The 16,750-nt window shown below is 34.5% G+C and overlaps 1 protein-coding gene across 5 annotated transcripts in view; it reads left to right on the top strand.

Annotated features, from left to right (window-relative positions):
- Window positions 1-16,750, top strand: part of PTPRK (protein tyrosine phosphatase receptor type K) — a 559,982-nt gene that overhangs the window by 193,360 nt on the left and 349,872 nt on the right. For all 5 annotated transcript variants that reach the window (XM_028847097.2, XM_028847096.2, XM_078001187.1 and 2 more), the window contains exon 3: window positions 7,144-7,415. In XM_028847097.2, coding sequence (XP_028702930.1) covers window positions 7,144-7,415 — 272 coding nt within the window. The remainder of the gene's footprint in view (window positions 1-7,143; window positions 7,416-16,750) is intronic.

Below are 16,750 nucleotides of genomic sequence, written 5' to 3'. Positions count from 1 at the left end.
GTGATAAAAAGGTTTATGTATATTAAAATATAGGGTTCTCTACATGTGATCCAAAGATCTCTGTAGACCCTCATACTCTTTCAGGTGATCCATGAGGTCAAAATTGCTTATCAATAACACTGAGATACAGTTTTCCTTTTTTCTCTTTTATTGTCTCATGAATGATTAGAAGAATTTCCCAGAGGTTACATGATGCATGATACTACAACAGATTGAAGGATTAAGTAAAAATGAGAATCTAATTGTCTTCTATTGAGACAGACACTAAAGAGATTTGTAAAAAGTAAAACAATGCTTATCTTCTTGCTATCTTTTTTTGTTTATTTTGGGAAATGGTTATTTTTCATGAAAATATGATAGTAAATTATGAGATCATTGCTAATCTTAAACAAATTATTATTTTTGAATTTTTTCCATTTTAATTTCTAATATGGTCAATATTGATATAACTCAGAAACAAAAGCTGCTTGATATCCTTAACATCACAAGTATAAAGGGGCCCTGAGACTAAAACATTTGAGAACGTTTGTTTAATAGAAGATTTCTTATGTATACCAGTGTGGCTCTGACAAATACATTAAATATGTACTTCCAAACATTATACTTTTTCATTAAATCCTAATGTTTGAAAGCAGCATAAACTAGTTTCATTTGTTTTTCTTTTTGTTGTTGTTTTGACATTTTCTGGTTATATATCTCACATATAGTTAGAGCTACTGCTGCCTCAATTGTTCATGTTATTAAACAGTGTCTTTGCCTCCTCTTTCAACTGGTAATCTAACTAATCAAGTAACAAATGTTTATTAGACTTCTATTGTATGCAAAGCCCTTGTTAGATAGGGTGCCAGTTATCAATTTATTGCCCTGGAGCTTAAAATTTATCCTTCATTACCTGCTCTGTGATAGCAGCACTTGACCCTGTAAAGCGGTTCTGCTTTACAACTGGCGCAGTGTTAAGCTTTGTCAGTAGAGGGCACTGGAGAGACACTTAAGAAAGAAGAAACATCTATTCTTGGTTGAATTGTGATCCTAGGGTTGTTTTTTCTTGGTGATACGGCACGGTGGACGGAGCTGTGTGCATGTAGCAGACATAGTCCCTCAGTGAGCTTGTAGCACCAGACCTGGCCTGGTGACCGCCTTGCTGTGGCACACACATACCCCAGGCCTCATGCCACTCTGCTGCAGGGAGAATGTGTCCTGTTTCCCTTGCTTCCCTACAGCAGGACCGGCTCTGGCCTGAGTGACCCAGCAGACTTTATCATTCCGTGAGCTGCAACTCTAACTTCTTTAAGGAAATCTGATTCTCAGCAACCTCCGCTGTCTACATTGGTTTCTTTCTTGGGTACTTTGATTATTCTTTAAGGTTTTCTTCACAACTTTAAAGTTTCTACCTTCTTATAGGTAGTAATTCTTTATATTACATTTTCACTGTTAAATTTACTGTGTGGCTTCTCTCTTCTGATTGGACTCTGAATAAGTCAGATGCTTTCTAAGAGAACATAATTACCCTTCTGAGGTTGACAAATGATATCCATATAAATCATTTAAAATTGGCACAAAAGCAGTGTATAATTGGGGGCCAGAATTAGACATTTAGAAACTGTGAGACAGTTCGAGGAAAGAAAACTGGCACAATGTGTGGAGAAAATAGTGAGGGGTCTGTCGGACTGGAGAAGGTGGTTTGTGAAGAGAAGTGGGAGGTAAAATGACCAAAGTTACTTTGGGATAAGATCATGGAAAGTTGTGAATACTAAGCAGAGAAGTTCAAATTTTTCTTTTAGTAATAGGGCACATTCAACAGATTTTGAATAATAACTGACAATACAAATATTATGTTAGTGTACTAAAGTATACCAACACATACATATTTAAAAGAGGTTTAGAAGAAAGTATGGAAATCCATTTATAATTATTTTCTTTACTATTAATCGAATTTCCCATATAAATACCTTATTCATAGAAGTGTAGCTTAAAGATAAAAAATCACTAATATATAAAATCCGTAGGGCATTATATATTCATCTAGATACAAGATTATATTATTTTTCTTGGCCATTCTTTTTAGTAAAAACTGCCATTTGTTTTAAGTCTTCTCTGCCTTTCTATTTTTTAGTGAATTGGAATAAGAAGTACTCAATTTTTGTATTGTGTTTTTTGAATGCCAAGATGCTGTTAATCTGTAGGATACAAATAGGATTTATTTTTAAAAGACTAAAAATACCCACCTGTGTTTATTTACTAAGTATCATTATTCATTTGATTTTCCTCTTGTACGATAGTATTCATGTAGTCTGTTTTAATAAAAAAGTGCAAATCTAATGCCTATTCATTATAGAACTCTCAGAAACTGTACATATGCAAAAACTTTTTTGAAAACCTAGAAGACGATTACAGCCCACCAGATAATATACCATTAAGATTTTGCTATATATTTTTCTAGTCACATGTACAAGTTTATGTGTGTGCATATGTGAATATATGCACATTTACACGGATGTATTTATTTAACTTAAATATGTATTTTTCATAAGTGGGTTTAATAGTTTAAAACCTGCATATTTTACTTAACACATTGTAAATATGTTCCATAAAATGTTTTAAAATAATGTAATTCTTAATGACTGCATTATTGTTCACTAAATTGATTTGCAATAATTTTGCAAATTACTGATTATTGAATATTAAGAATACTTAATTTTTCTCCATTTTAGTGTAATGAGTTAGGCATCCTTTAAACCTGTATCTTTTACATGGTTTATCTAATATACATTTGTAGACATGGAATTCCCAGACCAGAAGGCATGTATCTCTTTTTTTTTTTTTTTTTTAATATATTTTAAGTTCTGAGATACATATGCAGAACCTGCAGGTTTGTTACATAAGTATACATGGGCCATGGTGGTTTGCTGCATTAGGTATTTCTCCTAATGCTATCCCTCCCCCTGCCCCCCAACAGGCCCTGGTGTGTGATGTTCCCCTCCCTGTGCCATATGTTCTCATTGTTCAACTCCCACTTATGAGTGAGAAAATGTGGTGTCTTGTTTTCTGTTCTTGTGATAGTTTGCTGAGAACTATGGTTTCCAGCTCCATGCATGTCCCTGCAAAGGATGTGAACTCATTCTTTTTTATGGCTGCATAGTTTTCCATGGTGTATATGTGCTACGTTTTCTTTATCCAGGCTATCATTGATGGGCATTTGGGTTGGTTCCAAGTCTTCGCTATTGTGAATAGTGCTGCAGTAAACATACGTGTGCCTGTGTCTTTACAGTAAAATGATTTTAATCCTTTGGGTATATACGTAGTAATGGGATTGCTGGGTCAAATGGTATTTCTAGTTCTAGATCCTTGAGGAATTGCCACACTGTCTTCGACAATGGTCGAACTAATTTACACTCCCACATACAGTGTGAAAACATTCGTATTTCTCCACATCCTCTCCAGCATCTGTTTTTTCCTGACTTTTTAATGATTGCCATTCTAACTGGTGTGAGATGGTATATCATTGTGGTTTTGATTTGCATTTCTCTAATGACCAGTGATGATGAGCTTTTTTTTCATATGTTTGCTGGTCGCATAAATGTCTTCTTTTGAAAAGTGTCTGTTCATATCTTCCACCCACTTTTTAATGGTTTTTTTTTCTTGTAAATTCGTTTAAGTTCCTTGTAGATTCTGAATATTAGCCTCTTGTCAAATGGATAGATTGTAAACATTTTTTCCCATTCTGTAGGTTGCCTGCTCATTCTGATGAAAGTTTGTTTTGCAGTGCAGAACCTCTTTGATTTAATTAGATACCATTTGTCAATTTTGGCTTTTGTTGCAATTGCTTTTGGTGTTTTATTCATGAATATCTCTTAAAGGTCTTTGATGTCAAATTGCTGTCTACAAAGGTTGCACTTAAAACAAACAAATAAAAAGCATATACAGTTTTCTCTGTCTTGAATGACATATTTGAGAACTCTGTTGCTCAAGAGACTGTAAGGAATATTCGTAAGGCCATTTTAAAGAAGTTTTAATTAAAAGCTACTACATTGTATGTGTGGGAACATAGATGTTTTATTAAGCCTTGAGATAACTAAACTCTTGTTAGAAATCTGAGGAATTAGTTAGCTGGTAACAGAACAGTCGTAAATAAGTTTAAATTATAACATAAAGTATGAGGGAAGTACATATTGTATAATTTCCCAAGTGTAAGGATTGGGAGCCAGTTATTCTGGGAGACTACAGAAGTAATTTTTAGATGTTGATAAGAATAGCACAGTATCTTCTGTGTTTGGGATGATGGAAGGGAATACTGGGTCAGACAGGCAGCTCCCTCCCTAGTGCCTACTGGACAAATTGCCATTATATCAAGGCAGTAGGCAGAAGGATTTAGATGGCTTTTTGGTGCTAGTACTTGATTCTTCCTTTCTGGAGCTGTGCAATAAATGCATTATTATTCCAGAGCACTCAGAGAATGTGGCAGTAGTCAGGCATTATTGAAAGAGGGCCATTTAGCAGAAACATTCTATAGAAATGAATTATCAACACTATTTTTCTTTATTATTTAACTTGCTTGAAATGTTGAAATAGTGTAGACTATTCACAAAGCTTTTATTTTGTGACTTTTGTATTCCTAATGATCAAATTGATAATGCCTGCAAGTGAATATACTTTGCCTATCCTGTTTCCTTAATAAGAAAAATAATTATTGTAGCTTAAGAGTACAACTGACTGAAAATTCCTGAATGGTCTTTATAGTAAATATTATGCTATATAATTAAAATGTGACACAAAGCATATTTTTACACCAAAGTTTATTTTATAACAGGAGAAAATGACTATTAGAAAGCCAGTTAATCATTTAGAGATTACTACTTTAAAGTTGACATTCAGAAGCCATAATTGATACAGACCTCTAAAAATAAATTTAAATGCACTGCTGCCATAATATTCCATTGGGCGGGGCGTTGGGGGGTGGAAAGACTGTTGTAGTAGTGGGGAAATAGGCTACAGGTTTGTGAAGATGCTAAGGCCCAATAACAAACACTAAGTAACTTATCCAAGATCTCAGGGCTGGTCCTCGTTGAAAGGAATAATTGGTCTGCTATGCAGTGGTGAATCTGAAAGACATCTTGCTAAACCAACCATTGACTTCAGAATGTGAATATAATAAGGACTAGAAACATCCTGCTTCTATAAATTGGGTTGGGATCCAGGATGTTCTGTTTAAAAATAAAGACATAATTTCTCCAAAGTATACACGGACAATTTATTCGATTAATGTGCCATCTGTGAGACTCAGAGAGAAAGAAAGAGAAACAAAAAGAATCCTAGCTTACAAGAGAAGAGGATAACTAGGAAAAAGAAGTGAATAATAATATCAGCCACTATCACTATGATCTGTTTATTCTGTACTTTGATTATACTAAAGTGTCACAGAAATCTTCCCAAAAGCTCTCAACCAGAGGGTACCTGCTACTCAGTGGCAATTGGTCACATTTGAAATTCAGCTTCTCAAGTAGTTGACACCATCCTCTCTGCCATGATTTGCATCTGTTGTTGAGGGTTAATTGAACAAGTTAGACTAGTAGTTAACGAGTGTTTAATGTGTCATGGGTACAAATTTTGGGGAGGGAATACAGAAGATTGATTTTGCATGTTGTCAGGAAGAGAAGGTCAAGTGCAACTCTTGTAACACTGAGTTCTGTAACACTACATCTGATAGATTTTGGTTAAAATTATATGCTAGCAAAGAAAAAGGATATTTTACAATAAAATTTGTGTTCCATCTTCTGTGTAATAAATAGGCATATTTGCATTTTTGTGATATGTGTCTTTGTTAAAATCCACAATGACATGAGAACAATTGGTTGTTTTACTGGAGAGTTTTCTGGGACTAAAAGCAGCAGCCTGGTGTTCAAGTCTCATTTTTGTACTTAGTCCCTATGTGGCCTTTGCCTGCAATGGAAAGTCTGTATGTGAGCTATGAGAGTGGGACTCTTTATGTCCTGTGCCTCCACATGATAGATAACCAATGAACACTTACTAAGTCAAAGGGAATGGAGTAGATTGGTGATTTTCAACTGGGTTTCTTGTAGCTCTACATGAGTGTAGTGACTATTACAGAACTGGGGCCAATAGTAGTGGTGATTAGCTGACACCTTAGTTGATGAGACTCCAAATGGGGAAATCTACTATGTCCTGATCCTCAGCTCTAGGGAATTTTTTTTTTTTTGAGACGGAGTCTTGCTTTGTCGCCCAGGCTGGAGTGCAGTGGCGCGATCTCGGCTCACTGCAAGTTCCGCCTCCCGGATTCACGCCATTCTCCTGCCTCAGCCTCCGAGTAGCTGGGACTACAGGCGCGCACCACCACGCCCGGCTAATTTTTTGTATTTTTAGTAGAGACGGGGTTTCACTGTGTTAGCCAGGAGGATGGTCTCGATGATCCGCCCGCCTCGGCCTCCCAAAGTGCTGGGATTACAGGCGTGCACCACTGCGCACGGCCAGCTCTAGGCATTTTTAACTTTAGCCCTCATACTGACACTACAAAGTGTCCTCATTCCCTGAACTGAGGTTCAAAATTAGTATGTTACAAGTGATCACATAACTTGTATAAATGATGATCTTCCAATATGAAATTAGAAATGGTTCCATTATCTGCACTCTAAGCACATCTCCCTGCAATAATATTCTGGATAATGAAAAATAGAAGTGTACCCTCTATGTAAACCAGGCCAATAAAGTATCACTTTTGTGTATGTGTGTGTATATGTTGTGTGTGTGTATATATATATATAATATATATATTATATTAAAAGACTTGTGTCCAGTAATACCAGAGATTTAGAGTGAGATCTGGATTTGAACCCAGCTTTGAGTGTTACTAACTGTGCCTCAATTTCCTAATTTGTAAAATAGGATAACAACAGGTTGTTGTGGAGACTAAATGAATTAATACATAATGTGTACTTTGAATGCTGTCTGTTACCTGGTAGGAATTCAGTTCATCTATTTAATTGATTGATATATTTCTATGGCTGTGTTCTGGAAAACAGTCTTTTTAAGTTAAATTTAATGTTCAGAATGGATTGGCTTATTTTTGTTGTTATATGTTCCCTTTGCTTATATATCTCTTTAGCATTATTATTGGTAATGTCATTTCAGGTTCCTATATGATAGTGGACTCTTCAGATCACGACCCTGGAGAAAAGGCCAGACTTCAGCTGCCTACAATGAAGGAGAACGACACTCACTGCATTGATTTCAGTTACCTATTATATAGCCAGAAAGGACTGAATCCTGGCACTTTGAACATATTGGTTAGGGTGAATAAAGGACCGCTTGCCAATCCAATTTGGAATGTGACTGGATTCACGGGTAGAGATTGGCTTCGGGCTGAGCTAGCAGTGAGCACCTTTTGGCCCAATGAATATCAGGTAATCATCTGTACTTTTCTGGTGTATGTTTTGATGTCATCAGATCTCACTATATGTGTAATACATCAATGTAAATATGCATCTCATGGTCATGAGAGATTTCCCTCTTGCCTTTCCCACCCCCATTGTTGGAGAAGTGTCATACATGGATATAAATATGCATCCCATGGTAATGAGAGATTGCTCCTCTTTCTTCCCCACCCTGTTGATGAGGAAGTGTTTGGAGACATTGGCACAAAACCTTTAAACTAGGGAAAATATTTCTACATGTTAAAAAAATCAAATTTAGGTCCAGAATTTGTTGGTAGTTTGACAAAGAGCTACTTACTGACAGATTCTTTTCTATAGCTTTGTTCAGGAAGAAATAGCCTTTTTGAGTTTATTGTAATCTTCAGACTGGACTGATTTACTGACTTTTTGAAAGTAACATTTGGGAAATAAATGTGATATAGAGTTTCATGAACTATGTTAAGGGGGAGGCATTTTCATTAATTATTTTAATTTTGATTAATTAATTGAATAATGAATTAAATTTTGTCAATTAAATGACATGTAAATATAAGCCAAAAAGGGTAAGTTATTCACAAACCTTGTGTGTTTATTTCAGAAATGATTCATTGAATTATGATTAAATCAGATAATCAATAGTGTCAGTACCTACTTTATGTTTCTGTGACTGAGTTTATATACTCTTAATAAAAAGGTTCATTTACTAGTTTGGAGAGTTTGTTCAGTAATCCTACTATGAGGTTCAGTCCCTGGATATTGTTATTTCTTTAAAAGGTCAATTTGGTGTTAGACCTTGAGATTGAAACTTTTAAAGGACTTGTTTATTTGTAGCTTGTTATAAAGCCTAATGAGAATACATTTATGTAAAAGTATATTTTATGATGGTCAGCAAGCAGTATATAAACGAATAGTTTTATTTCTGCCTTTTAAAAATGAATTATTTAAGTGAGGTTTGTCTTTATTCTTGAAGGGGAAAAAAGAAATGCTTTGCTTTAATTGCTTTATTTTGAGTTGAGTTTTCTGTTTTATTAAAAGCCTCCTACATTGTAGGCATGGTTCCACAGGTAAGATTTTCAGTTCAAGGTTATCTGTTTATTGAGTTTTCAATGGATTTTCATTAGGTACTAGTTGATTCTGTTATTCCGGAGCATAAGGATGTTTCTCTTCAGTCTGGGAGAGCCATCTGCTTTTTCAGGGTCCACAGCCCCAGGAGGGCTGCATATATGATATGGTAGGTAGGTGGATGGGAGTGTGTAAAACGAATGCTAGAGCACTTGTTGCAAGATCAGTGGGCTCAACTCTGACAAAAGTGGGTTGATGGCTGTCATCGCCAGGTCACTCTCACAATGCATTATATTATACTGATTTCATGAGAATCTGTCATAGGAGCTTAACATAGCACTAGAAAGAAATTCTGATTCGCAGAATAAAATTATCAACAGAGTCAGCTTTCACAAAACAAATTAAAACCCCCAATAAAAATTAATCTAGCAGACTCATTAAAAATGTGGGTTTTGAAGTCAGATTGCCTGTATTCAACCCTGTTCACAACTTGTTTCCTGTGTAGATAGTTCTTTAAGGAATCGGACTGTCAGTTGTACTTTAAAACAACAATAAAAACATAGAAGTAACTGTTGATAAATCCAGCAAGTAATATATCTATGATATATTTCTTTTTCCTGGTAACTAAGAAATAACATACATGTAGTTATTTTTTCTAAGTTGTTAAAGATCTATCTTTGAATCATTGATGTTAATAACATTATTTTCTTATGGCACAAATTACTGCGGTGTTAATTCTACTGTCAAGTTACAGTACTTTGAACAGGATTAATAATTCTTTGTTCAGTCTCATTTTGCATGACAAAACCCCCTTCATTATATGTGCTTGTGGTGTATTTAAGCAAGAAGTGCAAAAAGTGCCTGGGTGAGTTTCAGCCAGGCCAGTGACATCATTTTGGAGATGTTTTGTCAGACAAAATGATGACTAAATAAATACATGGAAACTATGGGTAAATGTCTCATTGTTGCAGATTAAAATTTGAGCCATAGATAATTTCTTAAGTGATTATTTTGCTCTCACATATTTGTCCTTAACCTGCAAAGCTTAATCAATGAGAGCAAACAAGAGAGTACTTTTTATTCATGTGCTTAGTGCTCAGTAAATTACTTGATTGATGTTTTCATCAATTTAATCATTTAGATTATTAGTTGTACCTGTACATTAGTTATTAGAAACAACCAACATAACATAAACTATATTTATGTGCTTTTTTGCTCTTGGAAAGTAACATGAAAAACATTAAATCTCCCATACATTTTGATAGCTTTCAAAGTCAAATCCTGTCAAGTGTTTGGTAAGTACTGGTTTGCTGGCAAAACATGGTAGAATTTTTTGATGGGTGTTTTAGGTGCTCATGTCTCTATATTTAAAGAGAAACTCAACTGCTTTAAATACCAGATATTGGAGGCCAGTTTTGAGATTCCATCAGGGAAATTTGGAGGCTTGATTTCTATTCTTGTGTAAGAAAGGAACCACCTCCTGTGTATACAGAGGTATGTATCAGACTTGCTTTTTGGGGACAAACTTACCATTTGAAGTTCCTTTTCTCTCTTATTAAGCCAGTTCAAATAGCTGGATAAATTTTCAGAAATATTTCATATAATTTTTGTTAAATTTTTAAGTAAAAATGTATTAAATAAAATAATGTTATCCTTAGTGAAGAAACAAAACCATCTGACTGCCTTGACCGTAAAACAATTTAGCTGTGACCCCTGTGAAACAACTAACTTCATGTGTTGAACATCTTATTAGACTTGCCCAAATGAATTAACTTCAGAATGTGGACAGACTTAACCATGAATTGATCCATTGGATTTCATTATTTAGTATTTCATACTTTAACTTTGTTTTCATCATGATTTATGGAGATCTGTTTGTTCGTAAAATAATTGTTCTTCTTCAAGGCTTTTCCAACTCAGGAATGGGTGAGAATACTGGCTCTGTCGAATAGCAGATTGTGTTTTTCATTCCAGCCATCTTTTAGCAAGTCAAGGGCATTCTTTGCCTTGACAACATTTTTGCAGAGGGATATGTTCAGTTGTAAATTATTCTTTGCTTTATCAATTCTAGGACTTGCCTCAATAAATTTCTCAATAACTAAAAGGCATATTTATTCTTAAGATTGGGGGAAAATTATGACAATGCAAATTCTGAAGTACTGCTTGCTTAGAAACTCTACGAGCTAAACTTCATGATATTGAAGTATGTGATATATTAAGTAATATAGGTTAAAAATACCTAGTTAAAAAAAGAATAGCTTTCAAAGGTCACTGTTCTTATTGCTTTATGTTCTTTATTTTTGTAAGCTGTAGTCATTTTATTTTGTTCTTAGCCTTGATTGCATGGTGCTGTGGAAAAAAAAATAAATAAGTGCTATATTTTAGTAGAGAAGCACAGATAAACCGTTTTGGAAGTTTAAAGAATAGAGAGATTATTCTTCTGTCCAGGAGAATCAAGGAAGAAACAAAAATTTGATGGAGGTTTGATATTTGAATCTTCTCTTGAAGATTGATGAGGAAGGATCAATGTATACAGGGTGAAGACTTTGTACAGAAAATCACAAAGGCAAAGTAATTTGAAATTGTAGTAGGCGTTGGGAGTCATTGACACGTTTAGTTTAGTTTTTCCTTTTTGTCACAGTAGTGATATAATCTTGGTCTGCTTAACAAATTTGCTAGTCATTGTCCATTTGTATTTTTTGTTTAGTTTCTTCTTTTGAAATTTTTGGATCATTCTCTAACTTGTTGGTATTAATTAGCTTAGTGTGGTTCTTAAAGAGTATCCCCATTTTCTTTTATTTTGAAAGCACGGCATTCTTTTCAAGTTTTTTATTTATTGTAACATCTACTATTAGACACATACTGTGAGGTCACATCATGCTAACTCCTGGGGGTACACGAGCAAGTCCCTTTTCTCATGAAGTTTGCAGTCTAGCTTTACACTGTAGAAGATAAAAATGTAAATCAGATGTTTACTCTGCTCTTAAGGAGGCTAGTCCAGATGGGAAATGTGAGATATACATAGATATAACTTGAAATACCATAGCGATGGTTAAATGGCATGAGAGAGGTAAATATAAAATGTAGTGGGGAGAGCAAAAACAAAAGATAGTTTAGTTTCTAAAGTAATTTGAAGTGGAAATGAGACTAGAATTCTTTTCTGTCGATTCCTCTATTTCTAGATGCTTTCCACTGTACTGTGTATTTTTTTTGTAAATTACAGTTACTTAGAACCAGCAAATGTAAATTTTGCTTTTTGACATAATCATTGCAGTGATCCACTAACATATAAGGAACAAACTGTTTTTCACTTATGTTTTCAGAACAATCGATGTCTTTTCAGCTTAGTATACTAATTATAGAAATTATCGTATTACATTTGTTTTAGTTGCTATGGTTGAAAGATGCTATTCTATGTATTTTATAGGCCACAAATAAGTACTGTAGATTCTTATATTGATTGCTAAATAGAAGTAAATAGGGAAAACCCCGCAAATCCTTAGGTATCATCTCCATGTTAAATTTCAGCTGAAGATCAGCATACCTCTAAAAGCATAATTTTCTCCACTCTGGAAGTCTGACCTGTCTTGTATTCATAAAACTAAGTTCTGCTTTGGGATTAAATCCATACTTTCTTACTGAACAGTGAGGTTGTTACTAAATGAGGCAGGCAGACGTATGTAACTTGCAAAACTATTAGTGGAAACCTAATCTGCTGTTTTCCATTAACTGGGTGCACATCATTAATCACAAAAATCATGCGTGATGAAACTACAGGGGTTTGGCCAGAAATTAGAATGTGATAATATAGCAGAAAGTGCCTTTTTCTCCCCCAATACATGGAGAAACAAACACAACTTTTGCAATGCATTTTCTTCTTAACATTTTTACATCGGTTTGAGAAAAAAGTAAGAATTGACAGGCATGAGATTTTCTGTTTTTGTCTCCTTTTAAAAGGGTTATATTAATGTATATTATATTGATATTTTGGCAGTAGAAAGAGTGTTATACTCCAGAGATTCTACTGGCTTTGGATCTGAAAAGATTGAGGTTAAACCAAGTGACCATTTTTATTTGAATAAAAAACCTCTAAAAGATTGATCTTCAGGCGCAATAGCCTGTGTAAGAAGAACATGCTCATGAACCATCCATGAAAAGAGTAAAAACCATCCATGCAAAGAGTAAAAAGAGGGGATGTCCCTCCTCTGTCATAGCTCTCAGAACTCTTCCAATTTTTTTGCTGATCTGCATTCATCCATATAGAGACCCACTTTAGAAAGGCAAGCAGCAGGATTTTTTTTTTCTCTGGATATATCATATAGAGGTAACTTCCTGCATAAGCATTGTAAGTGACTCTGCTCATGATCTTGTATAGCAGTGTTGCGGATATTGTTTGTTGTCTATTTATTAGTCATTCTCCTCGCTTTCTTTCATAGTGGCAGGAGTTCCAACCAGCTTACTTGCTTTCCCAGCTTCTTTGTAGGTAAGGATGGCTATATGTGACACAGTTCTGGTCAATTAGTTAGGAAAGAAAATCTGCCAGGAAACTTCTGGGAATGATGTTACTCCCTGATCCTAAAGAGAGTGCTGTTGTATGAGAACATGGCTCTTGGTGCCATTGTGGTCATTTTGTAACTGTGAAGAAGGAAATAGCTGACAAACTGAGGGTGACAGAAGAAGGCTTTCAAGGAGCCTGGGACCTATTCTCAAAGTAATAATAATAATAATAATAAAACTATTATTTAAAGAATTTTTAGATGAATATTCTCCTGCACAGCCAAAAGCAATGTTATACTTCACGCTGTGTCTTAAGCTTTCGAGCAATACTACCTGTCAGCACATACTGTTTGTGGGTAGCACATGTAAGACATATGGTAGAATTAAAAAAATACGTATCTATCAATGAATGAAGCAATTTTTATTTTTCAATGTAGTTGGAGAGAGAAGACACACTTACATACTTGAAAATGTAAATAAGTCGGTAAGACAGTGGATCACTGACTAAAGGGGCTAGAAAGCAAGGAAGGAAAGATGATCTATTGGGTATCTACTGTGTGTGGGATACTAGGCTGGAAACTTTCGTGTTTGTCATCTTTTATTTGTATTAATATTTGAACGTGTGCTAAGTAAATGTTTCTTACCTTCATGCACAGTTGAATTTGTGCTTATTTAGTGGTGCAGCAATATTATTTCTCATTTTTTGTCTTTAGTAAAATAGTATGATTTTTATGAGTTTGGTCTTTAGCTATATCAGTGACTTCTGAAGTTAGCCACAACTAGATAGACTTATTTTAGTTACGGCAACAGGATTTACCTAACATGGTCATTGTGGCTTATTTTTACACTGACAAAATACCTTTTATTTGATCACAATTCTCTTTGTTGCAAATAGAGTACCCCAAATGGGTTGAGAAGGCCCTCCTATTATTATAGTTACTGTTTTCTTAAAACTTAGAACCCTGTGAAGGTGACTTGTCTCTGGTTCCTGATGGTGATTTGCTTTTATTACAAAATGTCTGCTCTACTTTGACCTTAAATGGTTATTGTTGATTCATTGATGAAACTTATGGTTGTGTAAATAAATTTTAACTGATGAACAAAAGAGTCCTGATAGTTAACAGAACAATTACTGTAAATATGTAATAAGCCTCTTTTTATTCTGCTCAGTCATACTGCTTTTATATAGGGTGGTGGGAGCTGCCACAGTACCTTTCATTGTTTCTTTTGAGAAACATTTCCATAAATTAGTTCAATTCCCTTTTAGTAACTGAAAAATAATGAGCGGTCAGGAGAAATAAGCATTGTTTGTTCAATGCATGATTTTTTCTTACTTAGGAGTTTGTCTTACCTAAGGGGAATGAGGAAGACAAATGCTCAAAGGAGCAGTGGAAGAGATGCCAGTTCTTTGCTTATGTACTCAACTAGCACTCACTTTGGTTTGCTGAATCTGAAAAAATACATTTCTGATTTCTTGTTTTGCATACTTCTTTATTAATTATTTAGCATAAATTGATCAGGCAGATAAATGTGAGAACCGTTTCCTTCTAATCAGTTTAAATGCTGTTTCTGACAATGCTATACCGTTTCATATAATACATGACAAATAGATAACAATTTAAAATTAATTTTTTCTTCAATTATGTTGTCTGCTGACTTTGATAGTTAATTGGAATTGGTCTAGTTTTAGGGCTTTCCAGTTTTTGAACAACTTGAATTTCTGTGTGAACTCTTTGTCCATTTTCATTTCAAAGACTGATTTTTCTTCACTTTAGTCTATATATAATATGTGAACAAAATATTGGTGTTATAAGGGAAAAACAAAAATGAATATGTTTTTTATTTAAAAACATTTTATCTAAAAACTTTTGTGCTGTGGTGATTTCAGTTTCAATTCTTGGAAAATAAATACATTTTTAATTTGAGAGAATGTGGGAAGAAGGAAATGTACAGCAAATGTCAGACATTTGTAGTCTTTTCAATTTTATTATTCTTTACATAATATTACATAGAATCTATTCTGTTGTTAGTAGGGTTAGAATATGAAGGAAAACAAACTTTGGACACTAAATTTTACTTATATAATCTAGTGGACAATTTATAGTTAATTTTAGCTGTCTTGATTTTCAAAAGGTGTTCTTAAAACCGTCATTATAAAACTAGCTACTACATGTTATTTCTGCATTTAATTATAAATAGTCATTGCACACACCACTGGAATTCCCTTATGAGAATTAGATTCTTAATATTCTTTGAATGATCTGTTAAAAAAATCATTCTTCTCAGTCCTCTGGAAGCAGTGAATCAATTCTCATTTTATGTTTAAAAATAAGGTCTATAGTCAAATTTATACCAAGTAATAATTCAATAAAATAATAAAGAACAAAACATTTCTAGAACCTAGAGACAAAGTTTGGTGCAAGCTTAAATATCTTTAGATCCTGACATTTTGCAACAACATCACAAATATAATAATTAAAAACAGCGTGGTTCTCTGGGCTTATATTTGTTAAAAGACACTTTTGGTTTGGTTGTAAACTTTAGTAATATAAGACTTACAAAGAGATGAAGTCAGTTTAGCTCCATAAACACCAAGATGAATTTCTGTGTTTTGTTTTTGTTTGTTTGTTTGTTTGTTTTTTCTTTCATTTAGTCCCCTCTTTCTGTGTCTTGTGGGGATGGAGTGAGACCCATTGTAAGCAGAACAATGAAGATAACCAAATAATTGTTTTTGTGGTACATATATTAGACATTGTGACATGATGTGTGAGAATTAGAAGTAGAAGCTCTCCTTTTCTTTTTTTTTTTAATGGTGTTGGAGAAAAACGTAGAGGCCATTTTGTATATTGGGTAAAGGTTTGGATTAGTTGTCATGTGACCTGTGTTTACTATCCATTGTCACGTGTTCATGTCCATTCTGTCAAGGCCTCCTTGCTCATTGAGTGACTATGTTGTGGGACTTCTTGAGTTTCAGTCCCTGCAATATGGGATGATAGCTAGTCTACTGTGATTTATTAGGTTCACAAAGTTGTCTATTTAAAGCTCTTATTTAAAAATTACAGACACCAACTAGACCTAGTTAAGTAGAAAAGAGACAGAATTGAAAAGATTTGGGAATCACTCACAGCATTTAAGGGAAGAGGAATTCCCAGCCTAAAGAAGGCACAGGACCCAATTAGATCTGAATAAAACAGAAACACTTTCTCTCTGAAGGACTGCTGTACTGACTTACTTATTTTATCCATTTGGTGAGTGGATATTGAGCAACCTAATCCATGCCAGGCACCCTTCTGGGTGCTGGGGTTGGACAGTGCTGAATAAGTCTCAAGGATCCTATAGTCCCAGGAATTCTACTCTAGGGGTCAGAGCTCGTGGGGGAGAAAATCTGGATAAATAAATGAGAAAAAGATTAGAATATAATAAGTGTTAAAGAAATAATTAAAGTTAAAAAAATATGAGAGCAGAAGTCTTAGAAACTGCATTAGACCAGGTGGTCTAGAAAGAACTGTCACCTGGAGATCTGAATGAGAAAAACGAACTAGGCATGCAGAGATCAGGGGAAACACGTTAGAGACAGAAAAAAACCAAGGACCTAAATATGGAAGGAAATTGGCATTGCAGAGGGACAGAGATTGGTACAGAGGTCAAAGGTTACCTGTTTCAAGATGAGATGGGCAGATTCCAGTTATGTAGAGCTTTGCAATCTGAGGAAAGAATCCTAATGCTTTCAGATAATTTTTATCAAGGGACCCTATTTACTCATTCTT

The sequence above is a fragment of the Macaca mulatta genome, chromosome 4 (assembly GCF_049350105.2).
Source record: "Macaca mulatta isolate MMU2019108-1 chromosome 4, T2T-MMU8v2.0, whole genome shotgun sequence".
Lineage (NCBI taxonomy): Eukaryota > Metazoa > Chordata > Mammalia > Primates > Cercopithecidae > Macaca > Macaca mulatta.
Note: the sequence above shows the minus strand (reverse complement) of the source record. Positions and strands in the feature narration are given on the sequence as shown.